The sequence below is a fragment of the Archocentrus centrarchus genome, chromosome 9 (genome assembly GCF_007364275.1).
Source record: "Archocentrus centrarchus isolate MPI-CPG fArcCen1 chromosome 9, fArcCen1, whole genome shotgun sequence".
In the NCBI taxonomy this organism is placed as follows: Eukaryota; Metazoa; Chordata; class Actinopteri; order Cichliformes; family Cichlidae; genus Archocentrus; species Archocentrus centrarchus.
In genome coordinates, this window is record NC_044354.1 from 21,827,768 (window position 1) to 21,853,307 (window position 25,540).

The window sequence follows — 25,540 nt, forward strand, 5'->3', positions numbered from 1 at the left end:
TCTCTCTATTCAATCTAGCTGTCTGTCTCTCATATAGTGCGTTATTGCTTGTGAGCGTCCCTATGGATGAGACATTTTCAGCCGCAGCTATTCTGCAATTGCATATATGGCTCTCGGAGGAGCGGCCAGTGTCAAGAGTACATCTCACTTGCATGGGCTTGATTTGAATGATGTGAAGTGCGATTGGCTTTCAGCTCTCCCTTTGTGGGCTTGTGACAGTCTCGGCGCTGGTCTGCTCATTAAATAAGTGCCAGCATAGTGAACAAAACATAGTGACTGTTAAGCAAAGAGAGGACGGTGCTTCCACTAACTGGAAAATGAATGGCAAAACCGCCCACGATATTATTGAAGTTGGAGCTTCTCTGCTCTGAGAGTGTTATTTTATTAATATCTGTGATCATGAAAGGAATGTTGGTGGTCAAAAGCAATGCACACACACACACACACACACACACACACTGAAACTGCTCCGTGGTTTTTGATGTATTTGCTTCTTCTGAGTTCACTTAGACTCAAAACCTTTAATGTTAAATAGCTACTAAATTTTATTCCAGTGATTTTCATCAGCTGACTCCCAAATCAGCACAAAAGCACAGTTTTAACCTCAGCGATTTGATTGCGACCTGCTGGCTCGACACAACTTCAGAGGCCATGCAAATATCAACTGTTGATAGTTGCCACAGTTCTCAATCAGTGTAGATCCTCTGCGGAGGAGCTGTCTGCCTCCAAAGTCAATTGGGCTCCTCTGGAGGACGAGGTAATGTAATGAGGGACCACTCTGACTGAGGGCCAGGCTCCTTTCTCTACAATCACGTAATTAATCTCCTGATTCTACTACTCATCATGTCATGACAGATACGTTTGTGGCCGGTGCATAATGGTGAAGTGTTTCCTGCGTGCCTTTGTTTTGGACAACGGTTATAAAAACCATTCTTTTACAGCCTGCAGAGGGTTACTTGCAAAACAACACTCCCTTTGGGCTCTATTAGGAGACAAAAGGAAACACACACACTTCTCAAGCAGGTACCCTAATAATATGTTGGCAATTTAGATAATGACTGGGAGTGAGATAAACTGAAGTGTGTATTACAGGTAATTGGATCTGTAGTGTTGGCTACCTAAGTATCTATGGTGTTGTATACGGTGAGCTGGTTCTTCAGCCTGCAAGTGAGCACTGGGTGATATATTGCCAATGATAAGTGCTATAAGGTTTTCCAGAGTACTGTAGGCACTAATAATGGCTGATTTAAGATATTTTAGCTGCCCACACCTATCGTCACCACGAGAGCCTCAAGAAAATAAGAACTGACTTTGGAAATCCGGCTCTGGACGAGACAGACTCTACATCATTTCTCCTCAGATCCTCGGCTCTTGCAAGCACTTCCAGTTAGTCGCGGGATGACAAATACAACAACCGGGGCTGTCAGAATGATCAAGTTGAGAGAGTTTGTTTCTCCGAGGTGAAGCCTAGAAAAGTTGGAGCCATAATGAGAGTTGTCAAGCTTGTGAGGTGAAGCACAGAGTACAGAAGGCGGTGGGAGCGTCACAAGGGTGCCTTTGGGGGAATGGTGGGCTGGATCTCCTTGGCCTTTAAAGAGATTACCTTGGCAGTGTAAGGAGCAGGTCTACCCAAAGGGTTTAGGGGGAGATAGGCCAACCAGCCCATTACCAATACTGCAGAGGACCCTCACAAGCTTCATTAATAATCTGATGATGAATCACTACTTTAATTGGGCATTTATAGCTGTTGCCTGATCCCCAGTCCTATCTTCTCATTTCAATTCTTAATGGGCTGGTAGTTTGTTTTTATTTCACACAATATTTTTTTTTAATTCATTCATTAAGTTTACTTATTTCGCGAAAGGCAGGATGGATAAATCAGAATCATAACTAACGTGATGTCTCTTTATAGAAGCATTCTTTTAGCTCAAAATTGTTCATTTGCAACCTTTGCTTAGATATGTCCGTATGGTTCAAAGTAGTGTCTGTTTTAAGACTACACACAGGGTCAGATTTCTCCCACTCTTAATTAGATGAGGGGATGGTGTAATTAAATCAAATTCATTATCCTCGGCTCTAGAAATCAAGAGGCTCTATTGGAAATAAGGTTAGGCTCCCCCTCATCCATCATGCCCTAACTAACCAATTTACAGGCCAGCCTTTTGCATGAAGCATTATTACCTTGTCATAAACACTTACCTTTAAAATCCTCGAATCAAGCCGTGATATGCTAAGCTTTTATCACATTAGTTTGTGCTACTGTGTCAGCCTCTTTCTGCCTAAGATAAAGTAGGCTCCCAATAATTGTATTAGCCACATAAGGCGGAGACAGTGCAAACGACTGCTATTTAAAGCTGGCTGATAATTCGGTATAATTAAGACATAGTACAGTTCCTCACTCAGGAGAGGGACTGAGGGCTTTTCTGTGGTGAAACAATGAAAAACAGAACAAGGCTCTTTGCAAGCCTTTTTTTTTTTCTTGGTTTAAAGCGAAAGAGGCACTACAGACTGGGGGAGAAAAAAAAAATCACTCTAGCATCACATTTATCTGTGAAGAATTTTACCTTTAGTCAAGGCTGCTGCTTTGGCTGCATGCGGGGGCTAATATTGTTAACTTGGCCACAGCGCCTCATTCCTGCAGCTGTGAGTCGCTCTGCATCCATTGTCTAGGAAACACAAAAAGCTACCATCACGATTATTCCGATGAGCCATACATCACACGGCTCGTCTTTCATATTGCTGATGTGAAAAATGATTAAAACGCTCTCTTTTAATAAAGTGTCGCAGCGCTGTTTCCCAGTTGATATCTTTGCATATTCAAATCAGATTAGCACAGGTTTAGCATGTGAATGGTATCTTAAGGATGTGAGAATGGTGTTACTTAAAATTTATAACAGTCCACCATAGGGCCACAAGCCCTTTAAATGCCACTCAGTGGTGGAGCCATATTCTGAAACACATGAGGCCTGTCCTCTGATCTGTGTTGGAAAGTGAATTAGTAAGCTCCATTCTAAAGCCGGTGATAGCAATGGGCTGAGAGCAGTGATTTGTTGGCGGCGTATATTACAGCCCACGGTCAGGGAGGGAGGGATCAGAAAAGTGTGTGTGTGTGTGTGTGTGTGTGTGTGTGTGTGTGTGTGTGTGTGTGTGTGTGTGTGTGTGTGTGTGTGTGTGTGCGTGTGCGTGTGCGTGTGTGAAGGATAGGACAGGGGGCCTTATCACTCAGTGTTTACTCACAGTAAATTGAGTTGAAATAATAGTCTTTCTCTGAGGCCCAACAATGGTGCAGGCTGCAGGCCGAGGGCCCAGGCTGGTGCAGAGCTGGCCCGCGCCACTTCAAAATGAAAGGCTGAGCCCGGGGCCATGGGGAGAAGGAAGGGGGGGCAGGGGTGGATCTCCTTTATGTGGACAGCTACACCAGTCGCAGAGCAGGCACCCTCTGACAGGCACCTGGGTAGGACAACAGGGAGACTGAGAGAAGTGTGGAGCTGGGAGGAGATATTGGGGGGGGTGGAGGTGGAGTGATGAGGCCTCGGGGCTCTGTCATTAGGTTGGTGGCGGAAAAGGAAGATGACTGCCTTGAGGACAGAGGAGCGACAGGTCCCGGAGGGACAGCGACCGCGACCTCTCACTCCCCTGGGTCTGCGCAGGGACTGGTGGGACATGTCAGTCTGCCCCCACACACACACACACACACACACACTTCAACACGCTCTCATAACCTCTGGCTATTGCTGAGCTCGAGGAGTCTAACCTACAGAGAGAAAGCGTGGGTAAGCGAGAGTGAGGTAGGGGCTGAAAAAGAAAGGCATAGAGCATATCCATGTAGTGCATGGGTCTTCCTCTGCCATTGTTTCTGCATGCTTCAGCTGCACCTCAGTTCTGCCTCTTCCCCTTCATTTATCATTCTGCAACATAAAGTGCTGCCACAGCATTATAGAAACAGCTGCTTTTTTCTGACAGCCACGGAGAATGGGCTGCTCCCCGGCACACAAAGACGCTCCTGGACCTAAAGAGAGTGTAAAATTGGTTGGTGAATACAAACCTTTTTCCATGCTGAGAGGGCTGAACACGGGTGTCACTGTCGCGGGAGACATTGTCATCGCTTCTGAAGACAAATAAGGATCCATATCAGTCGAATTGGGTGTACAATGAGTGGCTGGGGCACCAGTGAGATGGGCCTTGTTTGTAGCCAAATATGCATAACTACAGCTGCTGCTCATCATACTCTCTTGAGAATTCGTATCAAGCTGTTTAAGTGGGCCTTATATGCATGAATCATCTGAGTCGAGGCATCTGTATCTCTGTGCGCTTCAGCACAATGCAATGTCAATTTATTGAGTCCAGAGCCAAAGGAAAGGGAAAATAAACCATGTCAGTGCTCTATTAGGGGTCATAATGCAGTCACTAAAAGGCTGCGGTAAGGCCACTGAGTTGACTCGAGGTAAGCGCCGCAGGGCCATGCAGATACACTGTCAGTTGGTTTGGGGAGAGACCAGATGTGCAGTGCCATGCTTCGCCCTTCCATTCTATGCCTTAGAGGCTCCACATGGAAAAAAGGGAATTTTGTCGAACCGGTTCTCTTCCAGCTGGAGAGCTGAGATTTTACACTCCACCAACCACATGACAGTGAAATGTTTGTTGTGTGTGTGTGGATGTGTGTGTGTGGGAAAAACAGAGGAAAGTAGAAAGAAAGAGGCAGTAAGGGCATCAGACAACTCCTCTGCCAGACCACCCGGGGCAAAATGCATGCTTGAGTACTTAAAGTCAAGAACAAAATAGTTTCACAGTAACATTAGCTGCTACAATGGAGCGAGAATTTCCCTTTCAAGATTAAGCACACAAACACCCACATACACAACGCATGTTGCAGCCTGTACAGACAATTCCTATATTGTTCTTTTAGAGTTATTTGTGTCTTGCTTGGAAGGTGGAGATAAAAAACAGAAAAAAGAAAATAGCTCAGTGACTAATACTCTTGGATGGCATACAGCTATATATAGAAACCAGACTTTTGTGAGGACTAAATCTCAATTCAGCATCAGAGATATAGATGATACTTTGCCGCTGCAATAGTTTTCCTGTAAACTGGCTAATTTTATGGCTGTTGGTGAAAGAAATCAAACTCTTCAAACGAGTAAAATCAGAAATTCTCCAGTATCAACATGCACCAATAGTCCTGCACTGAAAAGGTCCTAAAAGTTCTGAGACTGCAGTTATATTTTTGATTCAGTTGTTATCATCGTTTTACTGCAGTCAGTGAAATAAAAGCTATATGGTATATTATACAGTGTCCTGATATGTTTTTGTATTCATAAATTATGAATTTACAGTTTTCACCTTAAAAACGATATAGTTATTGTATGAAAGTACAATTTTCCTCACCTCTGCTCCTCTTATGTAGCTGACCCTTACATTTTACATGTAATGCCAAAAAACATAATAAAATTGCACCTTGCATACAGTATGGAATTCGGATAATGGGCTTACCTAATATGAATTTTAACACATATCTCACCTACTTCACTTATGAACATTAGGTGAAATAAGTCACATGCATTTCAGTATATGGAGTGTGCGTTGAGCAAATAAAGCGCTTTCACGGGAGCCATGCAGTGGGTGTTTCCATCTATACAAATGTAAAACATTTTTTTAATGCAAGAATTAAATTACATCAACTCCACGGAGATTCAGAAATGAATATGAACTGCATTGCTGCTGATAACGCAGGTTAAAGTATCACATAAACTGCAGTAAATTTTGTGCTGCTTGATATACTTTAGAACATTTTTATTTTATTAGGTCACAAGCGACACATGATAGGTAAAAAGGGTAGCAGATTTTGCTTTAATTCATCTTTATGTGGACACCAGTCGAATATAAATTCATCACTTTTGTATGTGACTCCCTTGGCCAGGCCGGGCGCCCTTAAATCAAACCAATTGGAAAAGAATTTTTTTTTTTTTTTTTTAAATTATGATGATGCAAAATGACCTTTCTTTCCCTCTCGACCCAAATCTCCCTGGAATTTGTAGGTGGTCTCACTAATGTAGCCGATGGTCTTTAGTGAAACAGCAGGTTTTTGGTTTGCTCTGCAGTGTGTGTGCGCCCCTCTGTCTGTTTGACACATTCCAACACTGCAGCCTTCTCCAGGGCTCCTAACTACCAGTCAGTCGCCATGGTTACAACCATACCCATGCCAGCTCTTCACACTCAAAGACATATTTGTTTGGCTAGTGTAGCTACGTTCCCGACGAGGAGGAAAAAAAAAAAAAAAAAACACAGCTTTTTAGCATAACACCTGCTAATCTTGGGATTTAGCTCTTTGAAGAGGATTGCTGATCAGAAATTCAAATATATTATTTGAATGCTAATCTGAATGCTAATCCGCAGCCCCCGGGTCTTAGAGCATCCTGTCTTTCAATAACAATGTTTATTTTTCATTTACTTTTTCTTTTTTTTTTTTTTGATATCTTCTCTCACCCCTGCACCACCTCACTCCCATTGCACGGTTAGCTCTGCAGTCTATTCCCTGAAGGAATAGTGCACTCATCTTTTAAAGTATGTGACAATTTGAGAGCATCAATGATGTGGACGTTCCTGGAGAGGAGGGTTGTTATCATTCATTCTGACGAGAATTTGAGCTGACCGGTAAAGTGCTTGCCATCGATCCTGCTCGACTGATCTATTCTGCTGCAGTCTTTCAGCCAGCACTGTTTTCTGATCTCAGTATATAATGTTATACAGTAATTAAAATCCCTGACTCCCCTTTAAAGAAGTCTTAGAAATATGAGGAAAAAATATGAGGCATGCATGTATCCATATTTTGATCTACCCCTTTCTTGCACCCTTCACTTTGTATTTTTTTTTTTTTTTGTGTCTGTTTTCCCTCTGCATTTGTTGGCTTTTTTCCTAGATCTTATCTGCATGTCTATGTATCTGTGTGGCCACATGATAGCAAGTGAAGCAGATGAGTGGGTGGGTGGCTGCTTTGGGTGTTCTTTAAATTACATTTAAGTTCAGATAAATAAATGCAACAGAGGGGGAGAAAAAAACGTAAAAGATAATGAAAGACAGAGACGACTAAAATGTATAATTCCTTATGAAAACTCTTACTGCTTGTTGACCCGTCTAAGTAGTTAACATCACTGCTATCACTGTATATACGTGTGCAATCAGCAGACTCATTCATGTTTGGTGCTCTTTAGATATCTGTTTCTATGGCGCTGACTTTTGTCTCGGTTGAGGCACAGAGACAGAGAAGCGAGGGCAGCAGGATCACAAACGCAGGGATCCGGTTCTTGTGAACAACGTCTAATTCCTAGTTGCCTCACATTCTCTCCCCCCAAACTAATTTTGGGCTTAGACTGAATCTCTCATAAGTAAACAGAGACCCCCTCATACAACCATCCTCAATCACAATGATCTCCAGATCATCTCTGCCCATTAAAACCTGGGCAAACACTTTACTTCACACCAATATACTAAAGACTGAAGGAAGAAAAGGATGGGAAGCACACAAGGGCTTTTTTTTTCAGACTCTCTCAGATTGTCTCTCTTTCTGCTTTTCTACCTTTTAATCCAGTATCTTTGAGCCCTAGTAAACTCCTCAAGATGGACATTGCTTGGTTTAGGGTGGAAAGGGGTCAAGCTCCACTGGCCTCTGCACAGAGCTGTGGAATTTTTCATTAGTGCACAGCTGGGTCACAAGTGGCTCCAAAGCCGTCTTAATATTGTGTAGGCCCACAGATTAGGAGCCGGAGAAAAGAAGCCAAAGCGTGATGCTCTCCACCAGACTCTGTCTTTGCATATTTGCAGACTTCTGCTTTTGAACACCTCATATTACTGTTTGTTTTATTTCTTAGACCCAGAACCTCTGGGTCAATAGTAATTATAAAGCCCTCCAATACAAATGTTGTTTTTTAACCAGTCCAGCTCTGAATCTGAAAGCCAAGTCCATTTATTTTCTTACAAAAGGAAAGTAAAGTGTCTTAGACTTTGTTTCAAGCCTCTCGTACTTATTCACATCATGATTTAGTCTAATCTTTGAGGCCTCTATGTTGTTTTACTGGACATGAGATCATAACTGTTTTCATTGCTGCAAGACTTGTATAAGTGACTTTTATCATGGACTCTTTTAAAAAATTATATATATATATATATATATATATATATATATATATATATATATATATATATATATAGTCCACTGTACTGTAGTTGTGTAACATCTGATAGCCATTACACTTACTAGCCATCCCTCTCCCCGCTCCCTCAGAAGCAGCAGTCACTTGCAGTTGTTTATCAGTGCTATACTCTGCTTCACCTCATGCAGATTAGCCTGGAAGGGGGCGACGAACTGCGCTGTTAAAATATATACAAGATAGGTGCGGATGATTTCACGGGTGTCTCAACAGGAGCAGTCCAGATTTGTCGTAAAGCTGTCAAATCTATCGTGGTGGCTTCCACAATCTGCCTCGCTCACACGAGACGGAACAAACCACTGCATAAAGGCCTTTTGATTTACAGCCTTTTTTGTTTAGTTTTCTTTAAGGATCAACTCCACATTGAGAATAAGCTAAACAAAAAAAAAAAAAAGCAGGAAAGGAGCCAAAAAAAAAAAAATCTTTAATGTCATAATTTCTTCACTGACGCTGTCACTCAGGGCGTGTGACCATATTGTTTGTTCTGAGCTCTAAAAACTGAACCTAAATGCGATGTTGCACGCATTTTACATACTCAGGAAGACCAGCTGTCCAAACAGCATCGTGTGTGCCTGCCTGCTTACTCTCGTATTTAGATGTGTACTTAGCCTTCTCTGCTGCCCAATACACTGTCCTTTTCACTCCATGAGCTTTGTTCTACCTGTGTGGCAGCAGAGGATTATTTCCACGCTGTTTTCCTAGTGACCCATTAGTAGATATGTGTAAAGGAGAGAAGCATTGGGTAAACTGATGCTGCAGGACGGAGCTTGAACGTGCATGGCGCTGATTATGTCATATCTCATATAGCCTGATACCTCAGAACTGAATTATTTGTTTTGAGTTAGAGAAAAGTCTAAAATGAGGAAAACCTATGCATGATTTGCATGTTTAGAGGCAGACAGTCAGAACAACACATTCCTTTTAAACTGTATTTCAGGATTTGCGTAATCTGTGAAAAGCACAGCTCATGGAATGAGATCATTTGAATAACGACTTAAGGGTTAGGATTTCTTTTTGCAGCTGTGCAGTATAGCCTCGTGTACAGATATGCCTGGGATGTCCGTCTAGCCGGGGGGGACTCGTCTGAGGAGCTGCGCATTCCAGCACATAGGAGCTCATGCTGCCATAGAAATAAAGTGGCCGTATTTATTTTCACAATAGTGGACATGTGGGATAGATGATCCTGGAAACATTTCACTCCAGACCCACTGTAAGATCCGTCTTTTTACAGATTTAGTGTAGCTCTGTTCAGCAGCTATTACCACGCGCGTTCCCTCGGAGATGTAGGGCAGGTGCACATATGCATACTCTAACACATCGAACACCTCTCTGCTATTATCTTTGCTATGCCAAGTGCAATCAGCTTGTCTCATTCCTCCCCTGTGAGCTCGCAGGCAGCCGGTGCTGCACTTCAGTGCGGGAAACAAGCAGAACCCTGTGGCCAGAGCTACGTGATGAAGAAGGCACCTTTGGGCCATTAGTGGTGTACACATTTCCCGTTAATGTGTTTTACTTTTACCTGCTGGGAGTTTAATTAAAAAACAAAGAGCCTCAATTTAAAGGCCATTATTATGCTAATGTAGTAAGCACGGGATGGTGATTAAGCAGCTTTTAGAGCTGACTGGAGCTGGCCTTTGGGAGCAGAAGGATGGCACTTTTTATTTGGCTTCATTACTCTCCATGAATCTATGCTCCAAAGAGAAATGCTGATACTATGAAACAAGGTCAGCCACTGAGATTGTTTATGCAGACGGCATCATCACTACTACTTTTTAACACTTTACTGCTCACACAGGCTGAAAGTTTGTTTTAAGCTCCTTTATCGAGGTGAAGCTTTCCACTCAAAAAACACAATGAATTAAAGCGCACCCCCCCCCCCCCCCCCCCCCTATCGAAATCTGCTTTTAGCATTAGTCCCTCTGCAAGCAATCAAACACTTGTATCACCCGAATTCAGTTTATTTTTAGGCTTATGTATCCTGCTGCACGCAGAGGTCGGCATAACTGTACATAACAAAGTAATTTTCATGACGCTGAGACGAAGTTGAAAAGGTTCGCCTTCCTTCCTTCATATGTAGCAAAACATCTGGGGATCAAATGTTTTCTTCTAGAGCCAAAGCCAAAGCTCTTGATACCGTTGCTAAAAACCAATTATCCCATATTAAGGCATCTCTTGTGAAAAGCCAAAAAGTGGCTGTTCGACAGTTCAGACATCTCTGCTGTGATGGATCAGCGTGCTGTTTTTCAGACAGCAAACAGGATGGGATTTATTCTGAAAACATGAAGGAGAAATAGCTTTTCATTAGATGCAAGCATTTCATTAAGAAAGTTCTATGAGATCCACAAGAAGAAGACAAATATAAATATTTTAATATAAATATAAATACAGGACTACAGTCTGTTACAGTAGCTTAGCATTAACACATCAAAACAGGTGAGATAAGATTTCAATTTGGGCTAAGCCAGGCTAACTAGTTCCACAGCTAACCCACGCCCTACATTTAAACTCAGTCTTACCTACAAACCGTGGTAAGTGTATGTATGTATTCCCTAAAATGTTGAAGATTATTGCTTGTAAGTTTTTATATGTCTGTTTCACTCACTGTGAAATGGATATATGCAATCTTTCTAGCTGCCAGCAGGAGGCAACTCCACTGTTTTCAGAAAGAAGTCTGATTCTGTACAAGAGAATGAGAAAAGGACTCTACTTCTCACTTCATTTATGACCTAAGGGAACACTTCCTCAATGACTGTATTGTCCTAATTGTTAGTCACAACTGTGTTTTAATATATCATGATGTTTGTTTTGCATGTTATGAGCCCCATCAGAGTAAAATAGACAATAAAAGGTATATTTGGGTGGGAGAGGTCACAAAGGCTTCTGCCATCTTTTATGTAGTCCAGGGTTTTGTCCTAGTTTGTGCTGTAGTCCTGCTAACGTAGGCTAACATTGGTTCTATTCATATATTTGACGGGTAAATTAAAAACAAAAGAATGTGTATGAGCATAACCACCAAACTTTAAACTCAACTGTTCTGCTTTGAAAGTAAATAGTCCTGGAAATATGCTCATCAGCTGTGCTTGGAAGTCAGGAAATGACTGACTTGAGATGTAGCCAGTAAGCATTTCTCTCCGTCCTGCCCGGAGGGCCCTTGCCTGACCTGCCTCGCAGGCCTCATCTCTCACCTCTGCATGATTGGCATGGCCACAGGTTTCCTGCCCAAACACGAGAGCCCATCTTCAAAGTAATAGCTTACAGCTGCTGCCTGGATAATCCTCATCCCCTCTGTCTTTGAAGGGATGTGGTGACATAATAGCCCTGCCTGTTCTTCCCTAAATTCTTCTGGTGTCTCTCAGAGTGTTGTTCAATAGCAAAACAGGAGTAGGTGAGATTGTTGCATGTGTTGCTAAATGTACAATGACTGTCAAGCACCATAAGCAGCTCCATACTCATCCTGCCCGTCCCCTTATTCTTCTGGGTTCCTTTTATCCCATCCAGTCCTCCTGATGCTTATTACTGCAACAAAAGCATTAAATGTAATGTCTGTAAAAGGGAAATCATTGGCAACATGTGGTGAGAGCTTAAGGATGTTGTCACACTTTAAGTTGCCTATAATCTGTGCAAAGGGAGAGAGTGCATAGTTCTCCAATGTGCCAGCAAAAAAAAGGAAGAGTATCTCAGCTGCATTTTGCTCATTTTAAGTGTTCACCAGACAAAGCTACTCTTGGCCTCTGTTGGCCTCGGTCCACTTCATAATACACTCAAGTATTATGAAGTCTGTTGTTGTTGCATTTTGTGCATTTGTTTGCAGCCTTATAAGCCTCAGCAGTGTGATAATCTGTCGCAGAAAGGGACAGACAACCACAGATAATGTTAAAAAAAAAAAAAAGAACAGACAAGGGATTACAGGTATGTGGACACAGGATTAAAAAGAGGGATGTAATGATTCCTCTGGGAAAGAGGTATGTGCTGAGATGGCCTCTTCTTTTCATTTATGAGTCCCGTTCCAGGGAGGCCTGAGTAAATATTGACAGTTCTCTCTGCTTGAGATGCGGCCATTGATCCACACAGGAGGGTCTCATCACTTGATCTGTGCGCTCAGGTGTGGGAGGAGGAAAAGCAAGAGCTCAGACGCGCATTGTCGTGCTGGTGGTCCCCTTTGTGGTGTCTTTTTATGCTGAGACTAGAACGCCTCTGCAACACCGGGAGTCAAGTTACCAAAAGCAGCTCAATGTCCAGAAAGTGGATTTTAGGTGGATACAAGACTTTAAGTGATGGGTCACTGGGATCAAGTAGAGAGACAAAGTGGTAATTGATCACCTAAATCTCTTCAGGTCTGACTTTCAGCCACACCTACATTTTCTTTGATATCTTTAATATCCCTGTAGATCTGTGCAGCTCTGTCTCTTTTCCAGTTAGGTTTCCAGTTACGTATCCCCTGTTGATATGTTTTTCTATATATAAAATAATCATTTACATCTACCTCTCTGTCTCCTGTTGGCATGCTGGCCCAGCGGCCTGGTCCTCAAACCACTAATCAGGTAATGTTAGGGAGGTTGAATGGCGTGCCTCCCCCTGGTCAACCTTCACTGCTCACACAGTGGTGTTGTTTTAAAGAGCATTCTTTAGCAGCTGAACTTGGAAAGGTATTAAAGTGGGATTAGGCTCCTCCACAATCCACTGCTTGTGTCATTCAGGGAGTTTGTGTTCTCCGCTGCCACCTCCCCACTCCTCCTCTGTTTGATTGTGGCTAGCCGCAGGAGTGGGACTGACTGTGCCTTTCAAAGGAGAGGGGTAGGGTTAAATCCCTAGTCCACTGCTCCCTGCTAATTCTCCTTGTTCCTTAGAGAAGGATTTACTTCTGCTGCCAGCTTCTCAAAGGCCTTCTCTGCCCATCCGAAAAGTCGGCGTTGCCTTCCTGTGGAGGTGTGGTTGCCATAGAAGGGGCGTCATGCATGGCTTTTCCATCTGAACCCCACTGAGAATGGGGACCGGGGACTGAAAACAGGCAGAAAGTCCGGATTAGACCCGAGGACAAAGCAGGACAGGAAGATTCCAGAAGGGACGAATAGGAATTACAGCAGCAAAAATAATGCAAAGTGACAGAGAGGGGAAATAGAAAAATAATGGCTTACAAGATTAGACTCGGTAAAGGAGAAAGAAGAAAGGAAAGAGGGCTGAATGAGAATGTTTTCATCTAGATGAGAAGATTGTGGAGAGCGGTCGTAGGTGAATGCGGAGCCTGGACGTCTCAAAACCGCACTAATAAGTCATTTCCTCAACTTTTTTGCGCTCTTTCTGAGCCTAAGCCGGCAACCATTAGCTAAACAGACTTAGAGCTGGGAACTTGTCTTGACAAACTCATCGCCTCTTTTACATGATCTCAGCCTGCAGTGATCTTCCTAAAAACTAGAAACTAGCCTCTTAATACTCCGTTCCCTATTTGCGGGAATAAGTCAGCGTGAGATTTTTCTTTTAAGTGTTTTCTAATATTTTCTATTTGCTCTTTTTTTTTTTTTTAGAAAGCAGGTTGGCTTTCTTTAAACAAGATCCATGCTTGTTTGAGAAACATGCCAAAATTTCTTTATCAAGGGATTATCCTAGAGGTTTTTCCATAGTTCAATAATAATCTTCTTAACTTATTGTAATAAATGAAAGATTAAAGGATTTGATGAACCCAAATAGTGCCTGTGCTGACATCTCTGTTGTTTTTATGAAGAAAAGAAGATGCTCTCACTGTCCTCAGCTTACGGATCAAGGTTGTAATTTTCATTATGATGAATGGATGGATGGATATCTCGAAACTAGTAAAATAGCCTATTAATTGCTGTGATGTAATTAGGATGATATAAAATGAAGCTCTCCTGATTGTGATCTGATGAGCAACAGTGAAGCAATTATTTTAGAAAGCTGCAGAGACAATAACAAAAACCGCACTTGCTACCAACATGCACACAGCTGTTCATACAAATGCATTTACATGTGTGAACACGCGCGCGCGCGCGTGCACGCACCATATCACTACTCAGTCGGTACCTATAACACCATTACCATAACAAAACCACCCTTTGGTTTCCCCTCTTCTCATATTTACACATTATATTCATCACTATCTCTCATCCCCGTCCCAAACCAGCAGATGATGTCAATTGCTCCTCTCACTGCCTCCCTGCCTTGCACAATGAAATAGATGTTCACCACAAATAGATAGGCGGTTGCCAGCTGTCTTCCAGACCAGGGCAAACAAAGAGGCCACTAATAAATCCAGCTTTATGGCTGGACAAGATCAACCACACTCCCTGCCTTCTTGCTCCATTTAATGTGGCTTCTTCTAAACAACAGAGGGCAAATTAAATGCCACTCAGTCACCAATAAAACAATGCAAACATCTTCCTGAAAGGACATAAAAGAAGATGGAAGTGTCGTCTTGGAAATGGTGATAGAGGTAGTGTTGCGCCACAGAGGCATGATATTAGACGATAAGATGAGATACGGACAGACCAGGCCCACTAACCGGCAGTGAATCATGATATGATATCTGACGCATATTGTGGATATGAAAGAAAATTGCGTAAACTGCCAACAAAGGCTTGATTGAGACCATCAGGGTTTAGTAGTTGCTGCACTACAGCAGGATCTAGCCTTTTTTTTTTCCTAGGCTTGCGAGGGGGTTGCAGGAGAGGGGGGTGTCCCCATGACTGAGCTCGCTTGGAATGATGCAGGGTTGGGCCCACCCTAAAATTTTAACAGATGAGCTGCTGCCAAAGGGGTCACCTCTTTCGCTGCACAGCAAACACTGTGGCCCCAGACAATTAGCAGATAGGCAGAGATGTAACTTGGTAAGACTTGTTGAACACTCAGGTCCCCGAGGAAGAACGGCTTTAACTCTGATCGTGCACGCAATTATTGTCGGGTGAGAGAGGTCCCTGCAATATTTTATATTTCCAATTTAAAGTATATTTGTTGAGATAACTTGAAGTGTCACATAAGTACATTCAAATAGATATTAAGATATAAAGAACAATGGGGGAGAGGAGTTTATAAGCAGCCAAAGCTTAGAAATTACATTCAAATTAAAGATGATTACAATACAGAAAATTTAATTTACATAGAATGCAAAAGTTAAGAACTAGAACTTTGCAATTGGCAATTAAAGTAGGTAGATATAAAAAGCAGTGTGTGTGCATTTATGTTGGTGTTGCTGAGTATGAATTACCGTTTGTATTTCATTGTCCTTTGTACAGTGATTAGACAAAAGTTTGTTTGATAAGATGCGGCTGAAGAAGCCCGATTTGTTATGGTTGGTTTTGTGCTGTTGTTTTGGTGAGATTTATAGAAGAGGCCTAGCAACTGAGACAAATAACTGCATCCAGCATACTGTAACAGGCTATTTCTGTTATGAAATTGAATATTCTGAAATTGGCTTCTTTTGCAATTTGTGGAAGTGTACATTATGATTTGTCATGTGGCCTTCCAGGTTATTGTTAAGTGTCTTGTAAGCCCAAATGAGCTGGACACCACGTAGGTCCAGGACACTCAGACCATCAATCAAACCAGATAAAAGTAAATACGTGAACATCTTCTTTCGCAGAAGTGCTGCTTTAAACAGAAAAATCCTATTATTTGCACACTTCCTATCATAATCTCGTTTATTTCTTTGTAGGTTGTTTGCGACCAAGTGCAGTGGCTGCATGGAGAAAATCGCCCCCACAGAGTTTGTGATGCGTGCCCTGGAGTGCGTCTACCACCTGAACTGCTTTTGCTGCTGCGTGTGCGACCGCCAGCTGAGGAAGGGTGACGAGTTTGTCCTGAAGGAGGGTCAGCTGCTTTGCAAGATTGACTACGAGAGGGAGAAAGACTTACTCAGCTCTGTCAGCCCGGATGACTCAGACTCAGGTGAGCCTTCTGCACCCTCTCACACAGGAGTGAGAACAACACTGTGGTGCTATCATCAAATGGCACCAAGGTGTTGTATTCTGTATGCTCTGTCCCCTCACAGCTGTGGCCAGCTTAGACATCCTCCACAATGAACCTGGGTCTGAGGCTTACTGCTTTTAGTATTACGTTATTATTAATAAAAAGAATAAGGCAGTTCTAGTTACTAGATGCTTTGCCATCTGACATTTGAGGTCTTGCTTACAGTCCAGGCAGTAAAAAATCCAGCGTGGCTCCATCTGCAGCTTTTCAGTGGCTGATTTTGTAGCATTCATTCGAGCAGGGAGCGTAAGTTTATGATACAGTAGGAAGTGGAAACAGGACGAAGCCAAGCCACCCCGTATTAATGGCTCTCCATGCGTGGGCAGGATCTGGTGCTGGAAAGAATTAAATCACTGTATCACGGTGAGTGACAGAGGGATTTGGGGCCTTTCTGCAGAAAGCCTGCGCCTCCACTCTTATCAGCTCTAGTGTTCCTCTCCTATAGCCTCCATACACAATGAGGCATCTCGCCAAGCCTTGCTGTTCACTACCATCTGGCTCGCATTTAAACATGCACAAAAGCGGGGAATTTGTCAAATACATCTGTGCCTGTGTCAACTTTTGTCAACTTGTGGGAATATTTGCTCCATGTCTTCCTCGTTTGCTTGTATCCCAGCGTATCGCACAGGCATGTCTATTGTGCATGTCTCAAAATTTAAAGATTGAGAAAATGTTGACATGAATAGAGGTTAACCTCGGCATGTGGCAGATGAAATGTAGGTTTTCAGTGGTTACATATCAGAACCAGATGACAGGAGACAATGAGCCATCAAGCATGTGCCTTACTTGAAGCTGCTACACCCCAAAATCATTGGGTTTGTATGTGGCAATAGTAGCTTTGATTTGGAAATGTTTTTTTTTACCATTATATAAAAAAATAAACAAATGTCATAAATAAATAATATTTTTTTAATTAACTTGTTTATTTTTTCATAATTTTCTAACATTTAGCTACTGGATTTGACTAACCCAAACTATTACAGTGTCATATGAAGCAGTTTGTAGTGTTACATTCTACAATATTGTAGTACATGCAGATATTTAAGCTTTTATGGCCCGGAAATCAGTAAATTAGCTTGGTTTGTCTACCTATAGTGTTATTTGCGTGGCTCTGATATTCCATTGAAACCATGCTAGCTAGTTTCACTGTTTAGCTTAGCTTGACTGCTAGCTTAATCAAAACTATTTTTGTCCCAACAGTCCTGGCTCTTTTTAAATAGCGCTTTGTAGAATTGACTATATCGGACCAATTTACCTTCAATTATTAAACAAAATTAGGTCTTGGGAAATGGGAAGCCCCATGAAACGCCCAATTTGCAAGCTGCTCAATTTGAAATACTCTAGCTGCAGCTAGACCTAATGGTGCAAGTGAATTAGTAGTGAAATTTTGTCATTCTTTGAATAATTAAGACACAAAAATTGTATAATATTGTCAGGTCCCGGGGGAGTGTGTCTCAAGTTTCTAGCAGTTTATGGAATTGGCTAAAATGGTACACAGGTGCTGTCAAGCTGAGTCGTTCTGTTGATTCTATAATGTTTACAATTGTTCATGTTGTGTTTTATTTAGATTCACGTTATGTTAGCAAGTCTGTGACACCATGCGTGCAGTGGGTTGATGCATTAACAGATTGGTGACTTCACTGTAATAACTAAAACTGTGTAGCAAAATGCACATTGTCTCGCTTGAGCAATCTAAGTGTTTTTTGTAACATTCACATTGCTGTAGATAGCCATAGGGAGACTGAGCATGGATATGGTGGGTTTACCCACAGACAGCTCTGTCCCAATTTAATGCATGAACACGTATAAAAATGACACCAATTTTACAGCCCCAAATTTTAATATCCTGTCCTTGACAGTTAGAGTTTAGCAAAGCGTACAAATTCTGTCATTATTTTAAGGTCAAGTTTAATCGAGAATAACTTACATATTGTGTTGCAGGAGATGCATTTCCCATATGTACTCGTTGCCTTTTTCATGTTGCACTTGATGTAGTATTCTTATCAGAGATTGATTTTGTGTAAATCAGACAAAGCTGAGAGCAATAATTTACTAGTGACACTATGTCCAGTTCTATGACAAATGTGCATATTTCACTGTGCTTTCCATAGATGTCTGTAGGTCTAATCATACATGAGGCCTTTTCCTTTTGTAATAAATTGATAAAGTATCAAAAACACATGTGTCTCCTTTGATTAGGCACTTGTGGTGTGTGAATCTCTTGAAATAGGGAAGAATGAAAATATATTTATCAGCAGACTGTCACAGAAAAAAATAAGGGTGTAGCCAGTTCAAGCTTGTGCTGATGATACGGAGAACTGATTCTCTTTGCAGAGAAAAGTGACGATGAGGAGTTGGACATCAAGCCAGAGAAAGGCATAGGAAGCCAGGGGAAGGGGGATGACAGCAAGGATCCAAGGAGGCCCAAAAGACCACGAACCATTCTGACCACTCAGCAGAGACGGGCTTTTAAGGCCTCTTTTGAGGTGTCTTCAAAGCCCTGCAGAAAGGTAAGACAAAGCTTTAATAACCAGCTGCAATGGAGTAAGGAGATTTTTTTTTTTTCAAATTCCCTGGTTTGCATTTGAGGTAATGGACATTTAGATGCTGACCACCAGCCCTACAGTAGTTTGATAAATAAAATTCTCAAATTAAAAAAATCTCCTCCCCACCTCAAAGCTGAGCTTTGAAGTGGGGAGCAGCATTCTGTTCTGTGTTAACTGAGGCGGGCTGGTGTAACGCAGTCCGTCTGCACCAAATGTCACACTGAGATAGAAGAACTCTCTCCTTAGCCCGGGCCCTAAAAGAGGCGTTGCACCCCGTTCCAAGACTTTGAAGAGGCAATAACCACTAGGTCCAAAAAGACCACTGCATTCAGTCAGCGTTCACTTAAAAGCAAATCAAAGAGGCAATGTGCCTGTTAGGAGCGGTGGCAGGTATATTAATGCTGCAAAGTATTTCAGGGTGCTGTGAAAAGTGTTTGGTTTTCTCGTGTGATGCTCAAAGTATTTTGTCTGGATGTCTTCAGGTGAGGGAGACGCTGGCTGCAGAGACAGGACTCAGTGTTCGGGTGGTCCAGGTGTGGTTTCAGAATCAGAGAGCTAAGGTGAGAGCAACTACCACAAGATGAATTACATTTTGTGTCCGTACCCCCCCCCCCCCCCCCCCCCCCCCCCAAAAAAAAAAATAAAATAAAATAAAACAGCTTTGGTCCATCTTAGAGTCCAGCTTGTAAATCACCACAACTATGTGTGTTAAACTTATCACTGCATTCCTTTCACAAATGCAAAAGAGAGCAAGGAGCCGCAAATCTAGCTCACTCTTGCATTAAATGTCTACGCCCTCCTCTTTTCTGATGATTATCTTGTGAAAACCTTTGATATTTGACAATGAAGTGCGCCCAGATACAGATTCCGTGCAGTTCATTTGAGGGTGAACAGCGAGGAGCATCCTTTTTAAATTAAAGAGAGCATGTTAGTTTTGGGAGTTCCTCACAACTTTGACTCCTTCGTTTCAGATGAAGAAGTTGGCAAGAAGACAGCAGCAACAACAAGAACAACAGAATTCTCAAAGACTCGGCCAAGGTACGATACCCTGCAAACACAATGGAGGCAGCAGCTTAGAGCCTAGTGTGATATTTGTACATATCATGAATCCCATTCTGGAGGCGGCCTGGTTTGTATTAGATTTTGACATCGGAATATTGAGAAGGTGTACCAAAGTAAGAATGCCTAATCTCAAAATAGGACCTTTTCTTCTCTCACTCTTATGTTCCACTCTAATCAAAACTATATTCACTAGTGATGCTAAATTACAAATTACAAATATGCCACTGTGTAAACAAGGGCACATGAAAAGTAAGATGGAAATTCAGTTTGGAGGCCAAACAAAATGAATCATCATCATTTCACCAAACCACTATAAAGGAAAGCTAATGGGGATGGGCTCCAGTGAAGCCACAATAACTTTGTGAGCCACATTCAGTTAGCCAAGAGCATTGTTTGTGAAGGGAATTGAGAGAGAAGCCACAGCAAAGGAGTACCGTATGTTTCCATTAAAAGAGACACAGGCAAGCAGGCCGCATATTTGGAGGTTATAAAAGCTGGTGAAATTCCCAGGTATGAATGGGAATCTATCAGGATGTACCTACTCTCTGGTTTCCTGCTGTTCAACACCACCGCTCTCTGTGCGTGCAGTTTGTGTGGCTGCGTTTAATATTTTGCAGACTCATCTGAATCTTCTTTTTTTGGGGTAGATTTTCTCTAATGCTTTTCCCCTTTGCTTCCATTGCCTTGCAGAGGTGATGTCTAATCGAATGGAGGGGATGATGAACTCCTTCACACCGCTGGCTCCGCCACAGCAGCAGCTGGTCGCCATGGATCAGAATGGTTACAGCACAGACCCATTCCAACAGGGGCTCACCCCCCCACAGATGCCCGGGGACCATATGAACCCATATGGTGAGCATCTACCCCACCCCACCCCTCCCCTACACACACGCACTACTACACCCCCTCCAAAAAGCTTACTGCTGCTTACAAAGCGCACACATGCCTGTCCCTTGATCAACCTCAAAGCTCCCCAGTGTGGGACATGTGCTCGGGCCACAGCCCCCTGATTTAAGTTGCTCACAGAGAAGAACGAGCAGCTTCTCCTCCCACACGAGATAACACAAGTGTTCTCATAAGCCATCGGGTTTTGAAGTGTATTTTCAAATCTGTTTAATATGGTTTTAACTCCTTGCCCCCAGCCCTGTTACAGATGATGTTTCCTAATGTTGGTAAAAGAAACATGTGGTCTATGTGGGCAGCTTAAGATAAAATGCACTGCAAATAATGATTGAGGACTGTGTGAGCTAATGAGTCAGAATTGGAAAACAAGTCTCTGATTTCTGTTTGATAAAGGAAGGAATTAAAATACAAACAAGGATGGGAGGGGGGGAAGAAAATCAGTCAATCAAGTGTTAGTCCACAGGATGTAACTGGAATAACACATTTTCGAGTGATGTCCTCAACATGTCCCAAAGGGACCATTTCCTGAAGTTCATAACTTCCTTATAATTTGCCTCCATTTAGTTCTCTTCGGTAGTAAGAACCAAATCCCCAGTCTCATCACTCTCCTTTGGTTTGGGGAAAAGAACAATATTGGCAAGGCATTAAAAGATATGTCTCAAAACACTGTCCCCATTTTGTGCAACACTATCATTAAGATCCAGAGTGTAATAAAGTTAACTATTCCCTCCAGAGAAATAACATGTTGAGGTTTTATGAAAGGCGTAAACAGTTGCTATTAACCAGATCTTTTAGGAGGATGCCCCTTGTTTACATGCTCCCTCACAGACCGCAATTGTCCCATTGAGCGCAGCAAAAAGTGAGCTTTGATGATATCGAACAAAACAGTTCTCACAATTGTGATGACACACAACAGCAGTTTCTCAAAGGGACTATTAGTAATTATAATTTCCCAACGCTGCTATAAATCTCACATACAAGATTGCACTGATTTCATAGTGGAAACAGAGTGTTGTGTTCTTTGAATGACGCCTCTGCCTCTGAATCCTGACGGCTATCTCCGTATCCGCAGGTAATGATTCTGCATTCCATGACATAGACAGTGACACGTCTTTAACCAGCCTCAGTGACTGCTTCATGGCATCGTCGGAAGTCAACTCCTTGCAGGCCCGCGTGGGGAACCCCATCGACCGCCTCTACTCCATGCAGAACTCTTATTTTGCGTCATGAAAGCAGAAGAGGAATCAAACATTAGCGCAGAATAAACTGCCCATCTCAACCTGAAGCTCAATGGATGGCCAGGACTACGCTAACATGGACACGACAGAAGAAACACCTCCTTGCAGTAGCCCCTGGTTATGTGTGGAAGCTTACTGAAAAGATAGTAAAACCACTTATTGTAGGACAGTGACGATTCCTGGGGGAAAGACTTAAATATTGTTAGAGATTATTTGGTAGGATTCCTTATTTGTCACAGGAGATATTACTCTTTTCTTTGTTCACTTAAAGGAAACAAGTAGATATTGAAGCCACTGATTACACACTCTCAAACCAAATAACACAAAGAATTTATACAGTGCATGATCAATTGTAAACAAAAACTTTTTGTAAGTCCCCCCTCCTCCCCCAAGTTAAGATGTGGTGTTTGGACTGTTTCTTCTTCACAGTACATGGGTTTCCATGTTCACGTTAGCATTTTGATCACTTTCCATAGGTTTAGATATTGTGTTAATAGTAAATAGGTGCAGCATGTCTGCAAGAGTGACTGTACATTTGTGTATGTATGAGCGAAAGAACTGATTAGAGGAGACAAAAGCGGAGAATTTGGTGGACAAGTGGAATCAGTGAAGTGTAAATACTTTCCCCAGGCAAATTGGATGTGCATGTTAAAAATGGAAAGCATTCTATTTATTTAACTATAACAGGCTCTTGAAGGTACATATTAAAACTGAAAAGCTTTATTTAAAAAGGAGAGCATTTTTGTTGAGGAATTAGTGAGCTCATGAGTATCACAACTCATCTGTATACCTTTTTAATATGAAGATTAACCCTTTTGTTTTTTTGTTTTCTTCAGCCAAGCTGTAAATGAGCAAAGTTGCTATTTATTTCATACAGACCATAAACCTTTTGTTGTCATTGTCCTATGTGCATTATCAAAATGTTAAAGTTGCTAATTGACCAAAGTCGACTGGTTTGATGAATAAACAATGTCTTTCTCCTGATAACATTAAATAAATACCATCAGTGACCATTCACATGGTAACATGGTAACATTTCAAGCATTACCTGGGGCTGAAAAATTAAGCCAGCGTGGAAGTGCCAAAAACTGCAGTTTCTCAAATAGCAACTTGAGATCAAAAGCAAGTCAGTCCTATTGCGGTTATGCAGACGTGTGACCACTAACCATGTGATGTTGAGCCATTTTGGATTTGTGACAATCATGGTGACAATTTAGGATCAAGTGAATAAAGCCCCAGTCAAACAAGCCTAGACACTAGCAACCTCCATTCATGAGGGAAATATGATATTCCCTGACCTGTTGAGAGTAGTTGCTGGAGGTTGATGGCAGTCGCTGGGAAAATGATTGCTAATACTCCAGTCACACAGGCTGACAGACCTGTCAGTGACCTCCTGGCAACCACCAGTCACTAGGGTAACATGTAATTCCCGACCGGTTGGCAAAAACGTGTGATTGATTTAGTCACTAGCACGTTGCTGTGGTCATAGTTTGAATGGAAGTGATGGACTTGTCTACAAACACAGGCCAGCTACTCTGAGCTGTAGTTAAACTGTGAAAGGGTTTTTCATGTTTGTCTGCAAACGTGTGTTAACTACTAGCTGAGCAGTAGTAAAATCTTAAAAAGTGCGATACAAACAGGAGATGGAGACCATTTGGCTTCAAAGTAAATGTTGCACCATAGAAACATGTTGGCTGCAGCGCTGAGGCAGATTTTTTTGCTTTGAAGGCAAAGTTTCTTCCAATTTTGGTTTGCGTTTCACTTTTTCAAGTACACATGGAAAACTGGAGGGAACCGTGGGAATCTACTGGCAACCAAAGCAATCACTAGGAGATTTTTGGTTCAGCACCTTATTTGCAACTGACTTCTTCCAGTGACAGCCAGCAACCTTCAGGAACCACAGACAATTAGTCACGGAATACACAGCTTTCCCTAGCAACCGGTGGTTTTATCACATCCAATATGGCAGACGACTCTTGAGCAATGTGTGCATGACATCACGTGAGGAACCTCAACAGATTGCATATAAACGATGGTCTTAGCTAAACCCATTGATTTTGAAGCCTCAACATGAGAAAGGCAGAAATGACCATATCTGTATAGGTGGAGTGCTAAGTTTCAATTCAATTCAATTATATTTAAATAGTAGTTGCCGCAAGACAAGTCATAAATTAACATTAGCAAGCATGGTTAAGCCTCAGTCACACAGAATTTGAGATCAGTCAACAACCTTCTCGCAACCTGCCCTTGCTAAGGAAAAATCTGCATTCCCTCATCGGCTTGGTGTGATTGCTTTGGTCGCTAGCACATTGCCGGGGTCACCCGTAGTTTGCATGGAAGCTGCCAACTTGTCTGCAAACACTCATCATTTACTCTCCAAAATGTTCAGAAACTTGAAAAAATCATCAGGAAACAGAGATCATTCGCCTTCAAAATAAAAGTTGTGCCTCATCGCTGCAACCAACACATTTCAAAAGGCCCAACTTTAACTTTGAAGGTGAATGGTCTCCATTTCCATCACACTTTTCCCAGTTTCACTACAGCTTGGTGAGTAGTTTGTCAGTTTTTGCAGACAAATTGGTCTTCCATGCAAACTACTGGTGACTGCAGCAAAATGCTAGTTACAAAAACAATGAGGTTTTTGGTGTAGCACCATATACCTCTTTGCAACCAATTTAACACTAGCAACCTCCAGGAAAAACTCAACAATCGCTTGTGGAATACACAAGTAATAATTTTCCCGTAGCAACTGGTGGTTACCAGGTTTACTGGCCTGTCTCTAGGCCTGCTTGAAAAGGGCCTTAGCAAGGGGAATCCATGGATGTATGGGTGCATCATGCAGACACAGATACCTGCAAATTAGTTTGAACATTACAAAGAAAAAAATTTAAAAATACCACAGTGGCATTCACCAAAACTGGAGACTGAGATTTTCTTGAACAGACTGCTAGAGTAATATCTGTACATGAATTGTTTGTTAGATGCACTAATTTTCAGGTATCTGTAGGTGTGTCCAAATTCAGGGACTGCACCTTTTGAAGGCTGATTACATAATAATGATGAATCATAATGAAGTGATGAAGGCTGTCCAAATTCGAAGGCTCCTCCAGATGCAGCCAACAAATACATCTTTTTGCCTGCAGTCATTGTGGCCTGAAGCTGTTGTGGGAAATTTTCAAACGAAAGTGGCAATGGTGGAGCAGAGCAGCTAAAAAAATTTGAAATATTACTATTTCTGTGAGACAAAATAAACTTTTACAATGTTTTTAGATGACAATATAAATGAGTAAAACTCAAATATCTGGTCGATTTATCAAGATATTGCTCAATTGCAAAAGTGCTCCCATGTTTTCGGAGATGTCCATTCCCACTGGTCTAAGAGCCAGCTTCACTTCGCCAGTTGTCAGGTGACCGGTGGTTGAGGCTTACTATATCCAGGGAGAATGCCTGACTCCTAGCATGTCATCTTCAAAACCACTGCTGGCTTTCACCACTGAGTGGAAGTTAAGCACAGATCTAATTCTCTCAGATTATATCTAATTGTTGATGTTTGGTTTATTTCAGTGTTTCATTTGTTCCTGTGCAAACTGGTTACGTTAAGCTGCATAAC

The 25,540-nt window shown here is 42.1% G+C and overlaps 1 protein-coding gene across 6 annotated transcripts in view; it reads left to right on the plus strand.

The window, feature by feature from the left end:
* lmx1bb (LIM homeobox transcription factor 1, beta b) overlaps positions 1–22,922 on the plus strand; it is a 57,688-nt gene extending 34,766 nt beyond the window's left edge. For all 6 annotated transcript variants that reach the window (XM_030738071.1, XM_030738072.1, XM_030738074.1 and 3 more), the window contains 6 exons: positions 15,868–16,100; positions 18,516–18,691; positions 19,210–19,287; positions 19,699–19,765; positions 20,480–20,641; positions 21,765–22,922. In XM_030738071.1, the coding sequence (XP_030593931.1) occupies positions 15,868–16,100; positions 18,516–18,691; positions 19,210–19,287; positions 19,699–19,765; positions 20,480–20,641; positions 21,765–21,922 (874 nt within the window). In that variant the 3' untranslated portion in view covers positions 21,923–22,922. The remainder of the gene's footprint in view (positions 1–15,867; positions 16,101–18,515; positions 18,692–19,209; positions 19,288–19,698; positions 19,766–20,479; positions 20,642–21,764) is intronic.
* Positions 22,923–25,540: the final 2,618 nt, after the last annotated feature.